A 14,966-nucleotide genomic window follows, 5' to 3' on the forward strand; every position below is an offset into this window, starting at 1 on the left:
AGAGCGGATGATTGGCCATCTGAAAGACATGATTCACAGGATAGCCCCATGTGATGAGGTGAGGACATCTGACCTGCAATGTTGCCTGGAGATGTTAAGCTCATTTTTCCACTCGGTTCCTCCTCCTTTTCCTCTTTTTGCCACGTTCTGTTCCATGTCTCTCCCCGGATACTCTCACTATTCTCCTTTAACGGTTAAAACCTGTAGTAGCTGCCCTGAAAGCCACATTGCTCAGTTTAGGTGCTCCTGGGGCAGTGACATGGGGACACATAGGAACGATCAATGGAATTTGTCTGCTGCGCATCAGATTGCAAGATAATAGCATTCCCGCTGTGTGGATGCAACATCTGAAGGCAGAGCGTAGGCTGAATGTGGAGGTCTTGATTCAAATAGCAACAGAATATTGATCTGCCAAGTTATGGTCTAGCAGAGGCGTGAAGTGCTGCGACCCCAGACCAACCATCCTGGCCAAGTAGTGGCTCCAGGATGTTTAGTTTCGTGAAGGAGGAGTGGAGCCAAGCAGCCAGTCATCAAGCGATTGCATTGGACTGGGGAGCAAAACCAGATCATCCGTTGCCTGAAGGTACCTGATGAAGACTTCCTTTCTCTAAGGTCCTTTTTTTGTCTCACCTCCGCTATTTGCTTATGTCTTTCATCACCTACGCTAAAATCTAATTTTCCATTCATTTCATTACATGTCTTTGGTCTGGTAATTTTTTTTAAACAATCCTTGCATTCTGTGACTTTTTTATTAGTGAATCTAACGAGGCTTACTCCTTCCTGTCCTGTGTAAAAGAGTTCACAGACCCCCTGTATGAGCTGGTGGATACAGTAAAGCGGGGAGCAGGTACAGAGCAGCAGAGCCTCATCACAGTTTGACTGCTCCCACCGGAATCCCCGTCAAAGCTCACAGGATGTGTGGGCTGAGGTCGCTCCTGTTGACTCCAGCCTGTTTGGCTGATGTGGTGACATAGCAAAGGACAGTCCTTGTGTTTTTAGAAAATACAAAGATTTATGGACATGTAGTTTCTCTGGGAGCATGAAAATGGCAGAAGACAGCAGTGTGTGGCCTGGTGGGCAGGAACTCAGTCCAGATGGCTGTATGGTCTTGGTGTTCAAATGTGTGAACCATGTGTGGGACACAGTGAATGGAGTCTCTGGGAGACCTGCTTGCAAATTTAGGTGGGTGAACCCCATGAATTAATTCAGGGACATTAAAAATATCACAAGGTCCGTGAAAATGATAATAAGAGCAAACAGTGCATAGAGAGTCTCTAATTACTTCTAGGTTAACCATGGTATATGGAAGAATTCAGTTCCATTGGCTACATCAAGGCCTGGCTTCAGGCCACAGATGGGTGCAATTCAGCAGAACGAAAAGCACATACCCATGAGGCTGAGAAAGAGAAGGGTGGAGAGAAGAGAGAAGCAATTAGCAGGGCTGCAGTACAACGGAAATGAAATTGGACCCTCCTACCCACATGAAACAGGAGAGAAATGGAAACAGCTGCTCTTGGGCTGGGTTGGTATCAGGGCTGGCACTTTGGGGCAGCTGTAGGCTGGTGTGGATTGACTGGCTGGGCTGGCCCGCCCGTGGGAGAGGAGAGGTGGGAAGGGTAAGCTGCATGGTACTTTGATGGAGGTGAAGGGAACACTAAGGACTTGCAGGAAGAGCCAAGGCTACCCTCAGTTCCATTGACCAGAGCAGTAAAACTTCTCCCTCAAGGGGTAGAGACAACAAACTTGTTCCTGCAAACCACCAAGAAAGGTGCCTCCAGCATCTGAAGTGAGAGAAACCCATACAGACCCACAGAAGTCATGTCCACTGGGAAGAAGGAACCAGCCAAACAGTCAGGGAAGAGGGGCTTTGCGGGCGCTCTCCTGATGAAGAGCCGTAAATCTGAAAGTCAGCTTTTCGCATACAAAGCAATAGTTTATTTCCCTATCCTGAGCAAGCGCTGCACACCTTTGCTCTGGAGGTGCATAGCTGTGTGCCAGTGCTGGGTGTCCTGGGGGGACCTCAGACTAGATAGGTTCAGATTGTTGTTTTTCAAATATTATTAGACACTGTAATTATAAGTCATTATGCCTGAGCAAAATCAATAATTAATTTAAGAAACAGCTTGTATCCTACAAATACAAATCCCCTTTTCTAAGGGACAGCACAAAAGAGTGGTGGTGCCCGTTACTTGTTTGGAAGAAAGTTGTTCCCTTCGTGAGTCATAGAAATTGAAGACTGAAAGATTTGTGAGGTCACCTAGTCCGTGTAGGTCAAGGCAGGATTGTCCCCTGCAGCGTATGCTCCCGTCCTTTGTAGAGTCCACTCGCTGAAGGCTCTGTGATGCGCTTGGAAAGGTGGCCATGCTGAGAAGCATCTCTTAGTAAGTGCTGCGATTTGCATTTTGAGTTAGAAATTTTAATTAAAATTTGAGCTCCTAAGCCACCTGCTGAGGCCTGCTGTCTTCAGAGGAACTTCCCAGTTAAGAATGAAACATTTTCTTCAAATATTAAACAGCAGTTTGCTGCTTTGGACTGTTAACGTGGCACTGAAGTGAGAGCAGGTGATGGAGTCCAGCATGCAGCCCTTGTACAATGGGGGGTCACTTTGTGGCAAGGTAATTACCAGCATCTTGAAGGTAATGAACAATGTTGTTTTCACTTAGTGGGTTAGTTTGAAGAAGGCAAGAAATGCTTTTAAAAAGGCAAAAGCAGGCTAATTTATGCTTTTTTTTTTTTAATCTCTCCCCCAACACACACAGAAAAGCTTTCTAGGCAAGGGTGTACCCAGCCTTTTTTCAGTGAGTCTGTTCAGGAGCTCTGTAATTTCTGAATAATGTTTTTGTGTCCGTTAAGTGTCTCTCTTATTTCATTCTTTATTAAGTGTACAGCTTGTCTGAGTCTTTGTTTGCTGTTGCCTGTATCTATTTTTGTGCTGTATTCCCTACAAAACTAGGTGAAACTAGATTTCCCGGTAAGAATTTATTGAAAGACTAATACGCATCTTTCAAGCAATTCTATGCTGCTTTTTGGCTTTTCATCCAGGGAAGAATTTGATGATCCACAGACGTGGCTGAACCAAGATTTCTCATCCAAACTCCTGTTTGAAAGAGAGCTGGGTTTTCAGCTGAAAGGTGTTTAGTCAAATGTTTTCTGCTTAGTAGGAAACTTGGATTTCAGTGCCATGCCCACCCCCCGGCCAAAATTAATCCCCCTGTTTACAAAATATGTTCACAAATATGATCTGTGATATTCACAAATACCAAATATGTTTGAGTTTCCACTGAAAAGTAACATTCTATTTCTAGAGCTTGGTAAGCTGTGCTGAGATTTGCAAACACACCTGGATGTAAAGCAGAGAAATATTTAGATGGTGGTTCAGTAGTTCGGGTCCAGGTCAGGCTTTGCAAATGAGAAGTGTGACCGTCTGTTTGAATGAGGATTTACATGAAGAAGGCCAGTACTCTCTCTTGGAGAGATGGAGTTAGTATACATCAGGAACAGATAAAAACTGAAAGAATGTTCTTTTATTTTCTAAGAATTATTTGAATTATTTATTTTTACATCTTCCTCACTCAATTTTCACTCCTACCATGTGATTTGCTTCCAAAGACAACACGTGTTGCCATTCGTCAAGGCAAATCCCTCGTCTTCTAGGTACTTGCTTCAGTTTAGACTTAGCTCTCTTTTGAAAAAAAGCCTGACTAAATCCTGCTTATCTGGCCCATGGTCCAGCCCAGCTCGAGAGAACATCTTCCTTGAGTGAAATGAGAGGTTCCTCAGCAATGTGAAACCTTCTGCTAGAAAAGCTGTGTGGAAGTTACAAAGTGTTGCAGCAAAAAGGATGTTCTAAAGGTTTCAAGCATCGGACTGGAATGGAAACAAGGTAGACAGAAGCATGTTATTCTTCACTGTGAAGTAGCAGGAGATGCTACTTCCAGTATGCAGACGGGCTCCTTGTAGGTGAGGAGAGCACTGACTGGCTCCTGGTACCTTGAACACCTAAAACGCGAGTGCTCTCAATGCCTAATGCTGAAGAGTATCCACAGTCTACAAAACTCTGCAGGGGGCGAAGGCTGGATCTAAACCATGGCATTCCCGAGTGCTTCTCAAGACTTTACTTGGGCTGCGTCCAGCTTGGGATGCGACACAGGTGTGTGTTGGTTGTTGTGGGAAGGCACATCCGGCCAAGTCGCTGTTGTGATGATGAGGTCTGAGTGGAGGGTGCCAGGGTGTGCATCTGCTGCGCAGTACAGATGTTACAGAAGAGGGCTCCTTGCCAGCTCTGGTTTCACGCTGACAGATTGCAAACTGATGTTACTGGCGACTTGACGTTACTGAATTCTGTTTGGATGGGGAGTGAGGAGTTATTCCACATATGAGCAGCCAGAGAATCTCTCCACTCTGTGTCTTTGTGCTGGAAGAGAAGCTGGTAGTCAGCCAGCCTGCAAACTGTTCTCCTAAGTGACTGTGCTCTTTGAAATGGAGCAAACCTCCATTGCACCCGTGCTTGGGGCTTCCTTCTCTAGCTGGGAAAGCGCAACAGTGTTCCTCAGCGGGGTAAAGCTTTTGCCCAAGGACATTTCCAGTTAATCCTTGTCTTTAGAGTCCATCCACCAGTTCTCCCAGATATCTCAGGTTTCTGTCTGCATCTGCCAGTCATGAAGAGGTGAAGGCATTTCTTTCTACCCATCCTCCACAGCCAGCAGCTCCACTCATTGTCTGTGAAGAGCTGCTCCAGCTCTGAAAACAACCTGAGCAACTTAGTAATGATCATCCTGCTGAGCACATGGCTGTGCTTGGAATACAATATGAGCTTCCTTCAGGAGCAATTAACGTTTTGGATATTAAATACTTAAAGCTACATGACTCTCAGACCACTGCAACTGGGTAGCAAGTAGCAGCACGTTTCTGCTGCTTTCAGCTCTCAGAATGGAGAAAACGGCGATAGAAACATTTCTTACTCCTGATAAATAAGAGTTGACTAGGCACCGCTAACAGGGAGGGTTCTTGACCGACACATGGCTGACATAAAGGAGAGGTACGGAATGCTGCTGTGCTCCAGAAAGCTGCAGTAACTCCCGTTGTAGCTTTACCTCTCCTCTGATCCTGATGTTGGCAGGAATATGTGAGTGTCAGTGCCAGCCCAACCACCAGCGCTGCCTGTCTCTTCTCCTGACTGCAGTCTGTTTCTGTGGTCCAGAGCACACAACTGTAATTAAGCCAACTGGTTATTCTGAAATAGGCTTGTTGGAAATAAAATGGTAACCTGTTGCTGGCTTGGAAATATTTTGCAGAAGAGAAAATTCAGCATAAAAACACTGCTTTGTCAAGTTTTGTGGGTAGTTTATGTTTCTTTCTCCCCATCTCTCCAGGCCTACTGGAAAAAGATGAATCAGCTTTTGCAAACCCTGAATCAGAAGCTTGCAACCCTTAGCCACGGGCAAGAAGGGATCGTTAAGATCAGCGCTGCTGTCTCTGATAAGCTGGTTGCCTTTAAAAGTAAACCTCCATCAATTCAGAGAGAAATCCTGAGCGTCTGCAGTGACCCCTACACTCTGGCTCAGCAGCTGACCCATGTGGAGCTGGTAAGTGGAAATGGTTCCCAACTTCTGCAGTCAGAGATAGGATTTTAAGCCACCAGCTGCTAAGTATTCCAGCCACAACCAAAAAATGTCTGCAGTGCTGCAGCACGCCCCGTGCTGTATCAGCACCGCAGCAGGAGGCAGGGTTTGACAGGCTGAGAGATGCTTGGGAAGCAAGCTGTATATCAGAGTGTTCTGTGCATCTTGGAGCAGGTCACTTGACTTTTTCATGTTGTGAAGTGTGAGTCACAGTCCCAGGAAGGTCAAGGGGGTCTCATTTCTGTAAGGTGCTCTGAGTCCCACAAACCGAAGGAGCTATTGAAACGCCTGGTCATGAGCCCTTTATTAATCCAGAAGAAATGTTAATTGTTCAAATCCATTCCTACAGATACACAATGCATCTGAGTTGTGTGATGTGTTTTTCATCCTTTTGGGGGCTTTGTGCATGGACATACAAGGGTGTGCAAATACCACCCACATGAAGTCTTGCTCTTTCCTTCGCTGGGCTGCAGTCCTCTCTCAAACAGGCTTTTGATGGCGATCACTCCAGTTGCAGTACTGAGATGTTGGACAGACTGTTGTGTTGCATGCCCTTCTCCCAGGTTCAGGACCTCTGTGTAGACCTCCTGGATGCTCACAGAGGAACATAAACCATTGCTGCCATCTGCAGATCTCTCGATGAAGTCTTGCTCTTTCCTTCGCTGGGCTGCAGTCCTCTCTCAAACAGGCTTTTGATGGCGATCACTCCAGTTGCAGTACTGAGATGTTGGACAGACTGTTGTGTTGCATGCCCTTCTCCCAGGTTCAGGACCTCTGTGTAGACCTCCTGGATGCTCACAGAGGAACATAAACCATTGCTGCCATCTGCAGATCTCTCGATGTTGTAATGAGTGTCTGCTGCCTGTCCTCCAGTAGACAATGTTCATCCTTGGGAGGAAGTCTGGAAAAACAAATCGTGAGATGGATTGTGGATTGGAGTGAATATCATGGAATTAACCTTGGGAATTGTGAAGGTAGTTGGCATTCTATTTGTCAAGAAGTGGAATAGCTCCGAAACCCCAAATTAATGTTCATCTTCTCACTTGGGTTAGTTTTGAGGACGTTCAATTTGGCGCTCTGCTTTATAAAGCATAAGCCAGAGGCTGAAAGTCCTTTTGCCTGGAGTTTTTCTCTGGCTTTTCTTTTCCTCCACAGTAAAACTGTCTTCCAAGGGGAAATTCCCTGTAGCTGGGGCACCGCTGCACTTTTAAAACACGCAGCCAGAGGTTTTCATTCCACTGGACCACTGTAATCAGTGGTCTCTACCTCCTTGTTCACTTACTGCATCCACTACACCAGCTACTCTGCGTTAAAACTGTCTGATGCTTATTTGCTAGTAAGAATTATTTGCTGCTTATGTAGTAATAGTTATTTGTTAGTAAGACTCCTGTACAGTTACCGGGGGCAAGATGAGAAGCCAAGAGAAGTAGCGTGGGAGTAGCTGCAAAATTTTCCCTTAAGCAAAACTACCACTGGTTATATTGGTGCTTGAGTGTCCTAAATCTGGGCTGTAGGAATTCCAAAATACCTCCTCTGAAATACCTTTGTGACCTACAATCTGCTGAAGATACTTTTTTCTAACAAACATCATGAAGGGAATTGGAAAACCTATTAAGAAGGCCAGTGGTGTGGCTGGACCTGCCAGGTTTGTTCAGGAGCTGGTGGAGAAGCCCTGTCTTTTTTACCAAGAGAGATGTGGGTGCTTTATTTCCTCTTGCCATGATTAATGCCCGGGACACGCTACAGTATAAGAAATGCCTTTAATGTAAGCACGTGCATCCTCAATACCTGCCTTCCCTGGTGGCACAGTCACCACCCCGGGGCATCACCTGAGCTTCCCTGGGCAGGGAGGTAGGGCCAGAGCACTGAGTGTGCGGATGAGCAATGGATCGCTGTGGTTGCCAGGTCTCAGTGTTGCTGCCACTTTAACAGCTGGGAAACAAGGGCATTGAGTAAAATGCTGGACCCCAGCAGGTCTGTGGGAGCACCAAGCACAGAACTGAGGTCTGCTGCTTCCAGATGGGGCCTTGTGCATCCAGCACCTTTCTGTGCAGGGGAAAGGGCTGACACTGTGGCTTGTCAGTAATGAGACATATTTATTCTCCTTCTTTCTGCCGAAATACCTCTAATTGTTCTTATGAATTTTAATGTCTGGTGCTAGTTGGCTACCAGTTCAGTAACACCATTCAGAGCTGACAGATAATGGGGATGTCTTACCAAGAGAAACAGAAGAGGTTCTGGGGTGTGTCCTTATTTCTTCCTCTCTCTCTTTTTTCCCCCTCTAATAGGAAAGGCTAAGTCACATTGGACCTGAGGAGTTTGTGCAGGCATTTGTACATAAAGACCCTCTGGATGGCACCAAGGTATGATTTTTCCACATGCAAAAAGTGTCTCCTGTGATCACTGGTTGTGTAGATGAACTGATGTGATGAGATCCACAAGAGCAGGGCCTGGGGCACATGTTGACCACGAGGCCAGGTCAACTGATGACCTGTATTCTCATGACAAGGATGGCACCTGCTGGTAGAGCTCGTGCTGGCAGGTCATCGCCATTCCCTCCTGGTGAGTGTACGTCCTAGCCTGAGTCCGGTCAGCATCCTGATGTTCTGCTTTCTGACTCGTTCCTCCTCCTCCCCATCTACCCTTTGACCAGGGCAGATGGCTTGTGGCTGTACACAACCAGGGAATGTCTGCTCCCAGCGTTGAAGGCTGTAGTGTGACATAATGCCCATAGCGTGTGCCCAGACACCACAGTGATGAGTCAGTGCGTCATGAATCAACATACTCTCCTCTGTCTGCACAATAGCTTTTAACCCAAAGCACCGCAGGGAATGGCGTGCCTGATCAGGGCTTCATCCAAAGTCCGTGGAAGCCAGTTGGAGTCTTTCCACTGATTCCGCTGGGGTTTGAAGCAGCATTTCAGTGAATGCCTCAATAAAGAAAGAGACTTCCTGGCTGGAAAGGGAGAGTTGGAGATGTCACATACTGCCAGAAAAGAAAGAGGATGGAAAATTCTTCCCTAGAACTGCATATGGGCTCCCACTGAGATCATACATCAATGGCAGGATTTCATCACGGGATGCTGAACATAACATGTAGACCTTTGTTTGTAGTGCTGCCCAGACAGCACCAGAATAGCTTGAAATGGTGAAGAAATGGATGGGCAGATGGATTGATGGATTAATAAAAAGTGCAACATGGGGCTCTTTCCTTCTCTTATTGGAGTTAGGGAGATTCTGCAGTTGGTTTTGGAAAGAGAGGAGTGGGCAGAGCTGATGTTTCAAGTATTCTGAGCATCCCTTATGAAGGGACCCCAGGGTAGCAAAGATGCGTCAGAAACAAGAAATACCAAACCAGCCACTGTGAGATTTCAGCAACCTGCTGCAAACATGAGGGACCAGACTGAAAATGAACAGTTGTTGTTATCTGTATTGAAGTAAAATGAAAGAGGTCACTGAATTTGAGTGAATTTTGGAAGAGTGGGAGGGGACACAGACGTGAATGAAAACGTAATTGCATAAAGTCATAGTGAGGAAAGAATGCTAAGAGAAAGGGAATGCTCAGTAATAAACTAACGTACGCACAATGGCTGAAGCTGTGTCTAGAATCTCAAATGCGGGGCCAGCACAGAGCACCACAAAGATGCAAAAAGAAACTGAGGTTACCAAGTGAACGTAAGAGAACATCAGCGAAGGTGAGTGGGAAGGGTTAGAATGAGAAGGGGAGGGCCTGAAAGTAATGGTGGGCTGGGAAATCTGAGCAAACCATCCTGAGAGACTATGACGAGCCCTTCAAATGCACATCTGAACACCAAGGTGCTGCCCAGTAACAGTTCTGTGACTTCAGTGACGTGCATAACATCAGAGGCAGTAACAGGCGCAAAGCAGGAGCGTGCCTCTGCACCGCCGTTTAATTCAAGGCCATCTCTTCCCCCAGGAGGAAGGACTTAGTTAAACCAAAACTGCTGTAACGTTTTTGCATGAGATGTGGCGCTAGTTATTGGGTGTCCAGTCAGAGAGAGGCTGGTCAAAGCAGAGGTAGTCCGGGACTTTTCTCCACCCTTTGCCTGGGCTGACCAGGCATCCCAGAGATGATTTAGAAGAGCCTCTGCACCACGGGAAGGTATAGCTGAGGCATTGTGTGGGACCTGGCAGAACGTTGCACGTAGCAACGCAAACCTTACCTGGAGTGACATACCGTTGCCTGACCCACAGAGACCCCCGTTAACCCCAGGGAACTGGCTCTCGTCTGAACCCCCTCCAGCTGGACATCGTATTAAACACCTTCCTCAAAAGGTTTCACTTCTGAGTGTTTATCGAGCATGTTGAGTGGCAGACAGATGTTAGGGAGATGCTGAATACTGTTGCCATTTATAAAGCTTAACCTTTAAAACCCAGCCTGCTTCAGCTTTAACTCTTGCACAGATTTCATGGTTTTTTGGTATTTATTAGCTGTGGTTCCTGTGCCCCTGCGCAGGACAGCGGTGTGGAGGTGCAAATGCCACGCTCAGCTCGAAGCCTGCAGTTTGTGTACCTTTTGCTGTAACAGGGAACAAGGAATACCGCAGAGTGTATGAAAAGCAGCTGCAGCGGGTAGGCTGGGGCTGCTTTGGGTTTCCTCTGTTTTCTTTGATATGTACAGGCTGCTTGCTGACATTTACTTTTGAGATGCTTTTAAAATATATTTTTGATTGTATATGTGGTCTGCTCGTAAAATGGCCGTGAATTTTACGCCTGTTAAATTGTGCTCTGTAGCCTGGTACTGTGGTTTCTGTTTCTAAACATGCCTGCGCACAGTCACAGGTGACTTCTTACTCTGAATTGCCTTGGGAATCGTGTTAAGCCCCATTTCTTCAGGGGCTTCAGTGTCTTGTTTAACTTACATAATCTGGGTAATCCCACAGACAATAAAGCGTCTGTGTTTATGTGCTGTGATTTTCTTCCTAGTGGTCTGTATTTATGGTAGCTCTGGGAAATGATCATCTTAAAACCAAAAATCAGTATTCTCTGATACCCTCTAGTGGACGTTAATGAATGTTCAAATAAATGACGTGAACTCTAGAGAGCCGTGTGTCCTGGATGGGCAGTCTAAGAATGGAGGGCTGGGAAAAGGACTTGAATTCTTATAATCCCAAGGAACACCTTCAGGCTGTGTGAACTGCCCCACTGAAATCAAATTATCAAAGGAACTGGCAGCGTTCAGCCAAGTATCTGCTCTCACTGCCTGTAGCGGTTATGGGAATTTATGTTAGGTTTCCTATTAAAAAAAGTGAAAAACATGCTTCTTCTAATGGCTTTTATCAGTGGAGTATCTCTGGCATTGAAGTGACAGTTCAAGAGCAGCCACCAAGACTGAGCTGGTCACTAGAGAGCCTGTTATCCTGAAAACTCAATAAGGGAAATATTTCTTCAGAAAGAAACAAATAGACCGGTGCTTTCTCTTGCTTATCTCTTGTCCACTTCGCTGAATTACTGTCTCTCCCCCCCAGAAAAGGGCTGAGGGTGATTGCAGTTCCTGAAGCGTGAAGCGCCAGCAGCCCTGGAATCAAAGCTCCAGACCGAGCGTGCAGTGGCAGACTGTGCTTGTCTTGCTTTTGCTGCGTATTCTTGTTGATGCCTTAGTCCTGCCCACCTACCCCTGACCTTTTCAACGCTCAGTTTTCCACACGCACGCGAGAGCTGTGGCCACTAAGAACCTCTGTGCAGTATTTATCATAGTGTTTATCAGGCGGCTGACTGGAACACCGCTCTATGCCTTCCTCTGCTGTTTTTCCCCCCAGACTTGTTTCAGTGAGCAGAAGAAGACCAGTAACCTCGAGGCCTATGTGAAATGGTTCAATCGGCTCTGCTATCTCGTAGCAACAGAAATCTGCATGGTGAGTGAAAAGCGTGTGGCGTGTTTCACGATGCGCGTGAGGTACCGGTTTGAGACCGTACATTAATAAGCAAACCCGGGGGTTTATTTCTCCTGACCCAGCTAAGCAGCTGACGGTAAGTTTTAGTAATAGTGCACTTGCAGAAGCGACCTGATAAATGACAAACATATTGCAAAGCAGAGCTGGCGACACTCAGGGGATGCACTGTGCTCTTGATGTAGTCGGGGCAGAGTGTGGAATAATGAACCCTGCAGGGAAAAAGAGAGGAAAAAATGCCTTGAATTATCCTGTGAGGTTTCTGCTGAAAAACATTCTAGTGGAGCAGTATTTGTTATCTGTCATCCTAAAGCTCTGTTGTGCTTGTGAATTCCCTTCGCACGGCTCCATCCTGCTGCCCATTGCTGTAGCCATGAGTAGCGTGTTTTTAACTTGGTGGTGGGTTTAGTTTGTTTACCTCAGCCCTGTCGAAGTGCAATGAATGTGTTCTCCTTTGAAAAGGGTGTGGAAAGGAGGAGCAGTAATAGCATGAACAGCCTAGAGAGCCTGTCACACAAAAGCGTTACCATTTGAAGATCGTCTTTGGAAAAAGTGGGATGATTCCAGCCCAGTTTAAAAAGCAAGCCACTGTTTGGCCTGGTCATATTGCCGAAAGGGCCAGAAGAGGGAAAGGCGGTTAATGCAGTGAAACAAAGTCTGTCAGGGACAAAGATGCTGCTGTTACATGGACGCGAAGTCCTGCCCTCAGGAACGTCTGTACCCATGTGCCGGCCAACCTGAGGGAGGCCAGCAGAGAGCTGGGCATCGCTTCAGGGCTGTGGGGCTGCCAGTTCCAGCGCTGAGACGTGAACCAAGGCGAGCCTGCGGATTGCCCTGAATTCCTTCTGTGTCACAGCAATGAAAGCTTTGATTTTAGAGACCGCCAGTCACCAGCATCCGCTGGATGGCTGGGACAGAGTGAGGGCCGGTGACTGATAGCAGCTGGCCCAGGCTGTGCATGGACCTGAGCTATGTGCAGAACAAATGCCTGAGACACCCCAACTCTGCATGTGCTTATTACAGATGTTTGTTTATTCTAATTTGCAGCCTGCAAAAAAGAAACAGCGAGCACAAGTCATCGAATTCTTCATTGACGTTGCTCGAGAGTGCTTTAACATAGGGAATTTCAATTCGCTGATGGCAATCATTTGTAAGTACAGCTTCTAACCAGGTCTTCCGTCAGCTGCTGCAGATGAAAAGGGAACTCCGACTCTGATCCATGGCTCTTTTCTTTCTCTCTCACAGCTGGAATGAACATGAGTCCGGTTTCCAGGCTAAAGAAGACTTGGTCAAAAGTGAAAACAGCGAAGTTTTTCATTCTTGAGGTAAAAAAAAAAAAAAAAAAAGGTGCCGCTACACTGCTTGAATTCTATTCTGGAATATTTTTTTTGGTGAATTTTCACATTGTTTTCCACATATGAGATGTTTGCAGACACGTTTCATGGACAGAGGACCGGATTCTGGTTCCAGTGTCCCAGGTGTAATGAGGAAGGTGGGAAGCTGCTGATGTGTAGAGGGGAAACAGAGCACTCAGATATAATGGGAGAAGGAAAAAACCCAAAACTGTGAGCCTCTCTGCCAGCCATAGTGCTTCCAGTGATGCCAGTTTTGTTTGGCCACAGACATACTGCTGAGTGTAAAGCTCCAAGCCAAACCTTGGATGTTGAGTGAACGAGGCCCAAGTTTGTTTTCTTTGGATTGAGAATGCCAGGATTTGGCATATATAAAATGTGCAGTCCTTACTCTTCACATAAAAGCTCCGTGAGCTGTTACTAGAAAAACCAAAGGTACAAACAGCCACGATCTGTAGACGTCTCATTGTATCTTTGGTTCATGGGGTTTTGTGTGTATGTGGGTTTTTGAAGGTGAGGGCTAAGCTCTGTGCAGGGTTTGCTGCAACTGAGGGTAAAGTTGTCTTCAGAGGGCCCAGGTCGCTTCTAACCAATGTGTCTTCCTTTGTGTATCTAGCACCAGATGGACCCTACAGGTAACTTCTATAACTACAGAACGGCGTTGCGGGGGGCTGCTCACAGATCCCTCACCGCACACAGCAACAGGGAGAAGGTAGGTGTGACTGCATCCCATTTATCTCCTCGCGGATGGTGCACATTGCTGCTGAGAGTCAGTGGCTCAAAGACCTGATCCTCCCTTCCATGGGTCACCAGTGCAAGGCTCAGGCACTGCTAAATGCAGTTGGAAATGTAAATCTGTGGCTGAGAGGAGTCTGAAAGGGATCATAGGGCTTTTGTGGATTTGCTTGCAGACATTGGGGAGCTAGAGAGGGTGGGAGACACTTAGTTGCAAGCATCTCTATATCCCTGGAGAATTCACTTTGTTTAGGTTGATAAACCTGATGGAACAGGTATTCCAGGCTTAAATACTTTTATTTTAGTATGGAGCATCAGCCCGGCAGGGCCAGGTAGGGCTGCGCTTCTGTTAGGGCTGGGCCAGCCCAGCCTCTGTGCAGACAAGCCCCTATTGTGTAGAGTGTGATCTGAGATAGCGAGCAAAGGGCACGGCACTCGGAGATGAGGCGCTTCTCCATTTCCAGTAGGAAAATCACTTACCACAAGTCCTGCAAAGAAGTCTGGTCTGAATCCATTGCAGCAAATTTGAGGGGATAGTCTGTCCTCGTGAATTTTCATTTCATTTGGTTGTTGCTGCCACCTTGGTGAGCGGGAATTGAAGTCTCTTATCAGTGTTCGTGGCAGATATGTAGCTTTCTGAGATGTCATTGATGCTGCAAAAATCAGTTTGACAAGCTATTGGAGCACCGTCCTCCTGTTCTGTGTCCCAGTGTTTCTTGTTATTTCTCTGCTCAATTCTCTTTTTTTTTTTGTTGCTTTATGAAAGAGGATTTGTTTTTAACATTGCAGTTGCACGTAGTCAAGTCATAAATAGGTAATCTCTGCACAGAGCACGGCTAAGGAAAAGTAGATACTGCATGAACAAGCATAATATGGAATTTAATATTCATTCTCCAGAGGAGCCAGGCCAGATGCTAATCTCACAGCCCTGTAAATTTGATGTAAATCTGCTGAAGCTAATGGAATCTCACAGCATTTACAGTGAAATGAGATCAGCATCTGGTCGCAGGCTGACTCAGCTGCCATGGGGGTACGCTGAGCTGCTCTGAAAAGCACTTCTCTGTGCAGAGAAGAGATGATGGGTTTGGCTGGCTGTGGCTGGCAGAGAAATTCTTTTGAGACTCACACAGCGCAGCGAGGACCTGTCAGTCTGAGATGCTCTGAGTTTAATTCTTCTCTGACCATCGTGTATATTCAAAACTGTTGCTTTAGTGTTTGACTTAATTTCCTGTGGAAGGTGGCAATCGCTGTCGTATCTCTACCCCAGCTGGTTAGTACTGAGGGCAGAGAGGGGATTACATGGAAAGGAATCTATTTTACATAAGAAAAAGCCCATATTCTCTTTCC

At 46.4% G+C, this 14,966-nt stretch overlaps 1 protein-coding gene across 1 annotated transcript in view; it reads left to right on the top strand.

The window, feature by feature from the left end:
* The window catches only part of RASGEF1C (RasGEF domain family, member 1C), a 27,463-nt gene that overhangs the window by 4,709 nt on the left and 7,788 nt on the right, over nucleotides 1-14,966 (top strand). Inside the window, exons 5-11 of the mRNA XM_010131021.1 lie at nucleotides 1-58; nucleotides 5,373-5,585; nucleotides 7,910-7,984; nucleotides 11,401-11,496; nucleotides 12,580-12,682; nucleotides 12,778-12,857; nucleotides 13,501-13,596. Of these exons, the coding sequence (XP_010129323.1) occupies nucleotides 1-58; nucleotides 5,373-5,585; nucleotides 7,910-7,984; nucleotides 11,401-11,496; nucleotides 12,580-12,682; nucleotides 12,778-12,857; nucleotides 13,501-13,596 (721 nt within the window). The remainder of the gene's footprint in view (nucleotides 59-5,372; nucleotides 5,586-7,909; nucleotides 7,985-11,400; nucleotides 11,497-12,579; nucleotides 12,683-12,777; nucleotides 12,858-13,500; nucleotides 13,597-14,966) is intronic.

Source organism: Buceros rhinoceros, unplaced genomic scaffold, assembly GCF_000710305.1.
Source record: "Buceros rhinoceros silvestris isolate BGI_N320 unplaced genomic scaffold, ASM71030v1 scaffold7592, whole genome shotgun sequence".
Classification (NCBI taxonomy): Eukaryota; Metazoa; Chordata; class Aves; order Bucerotiformes; family Bucerotidae; genus Buceros; species Buceros rhinoceros.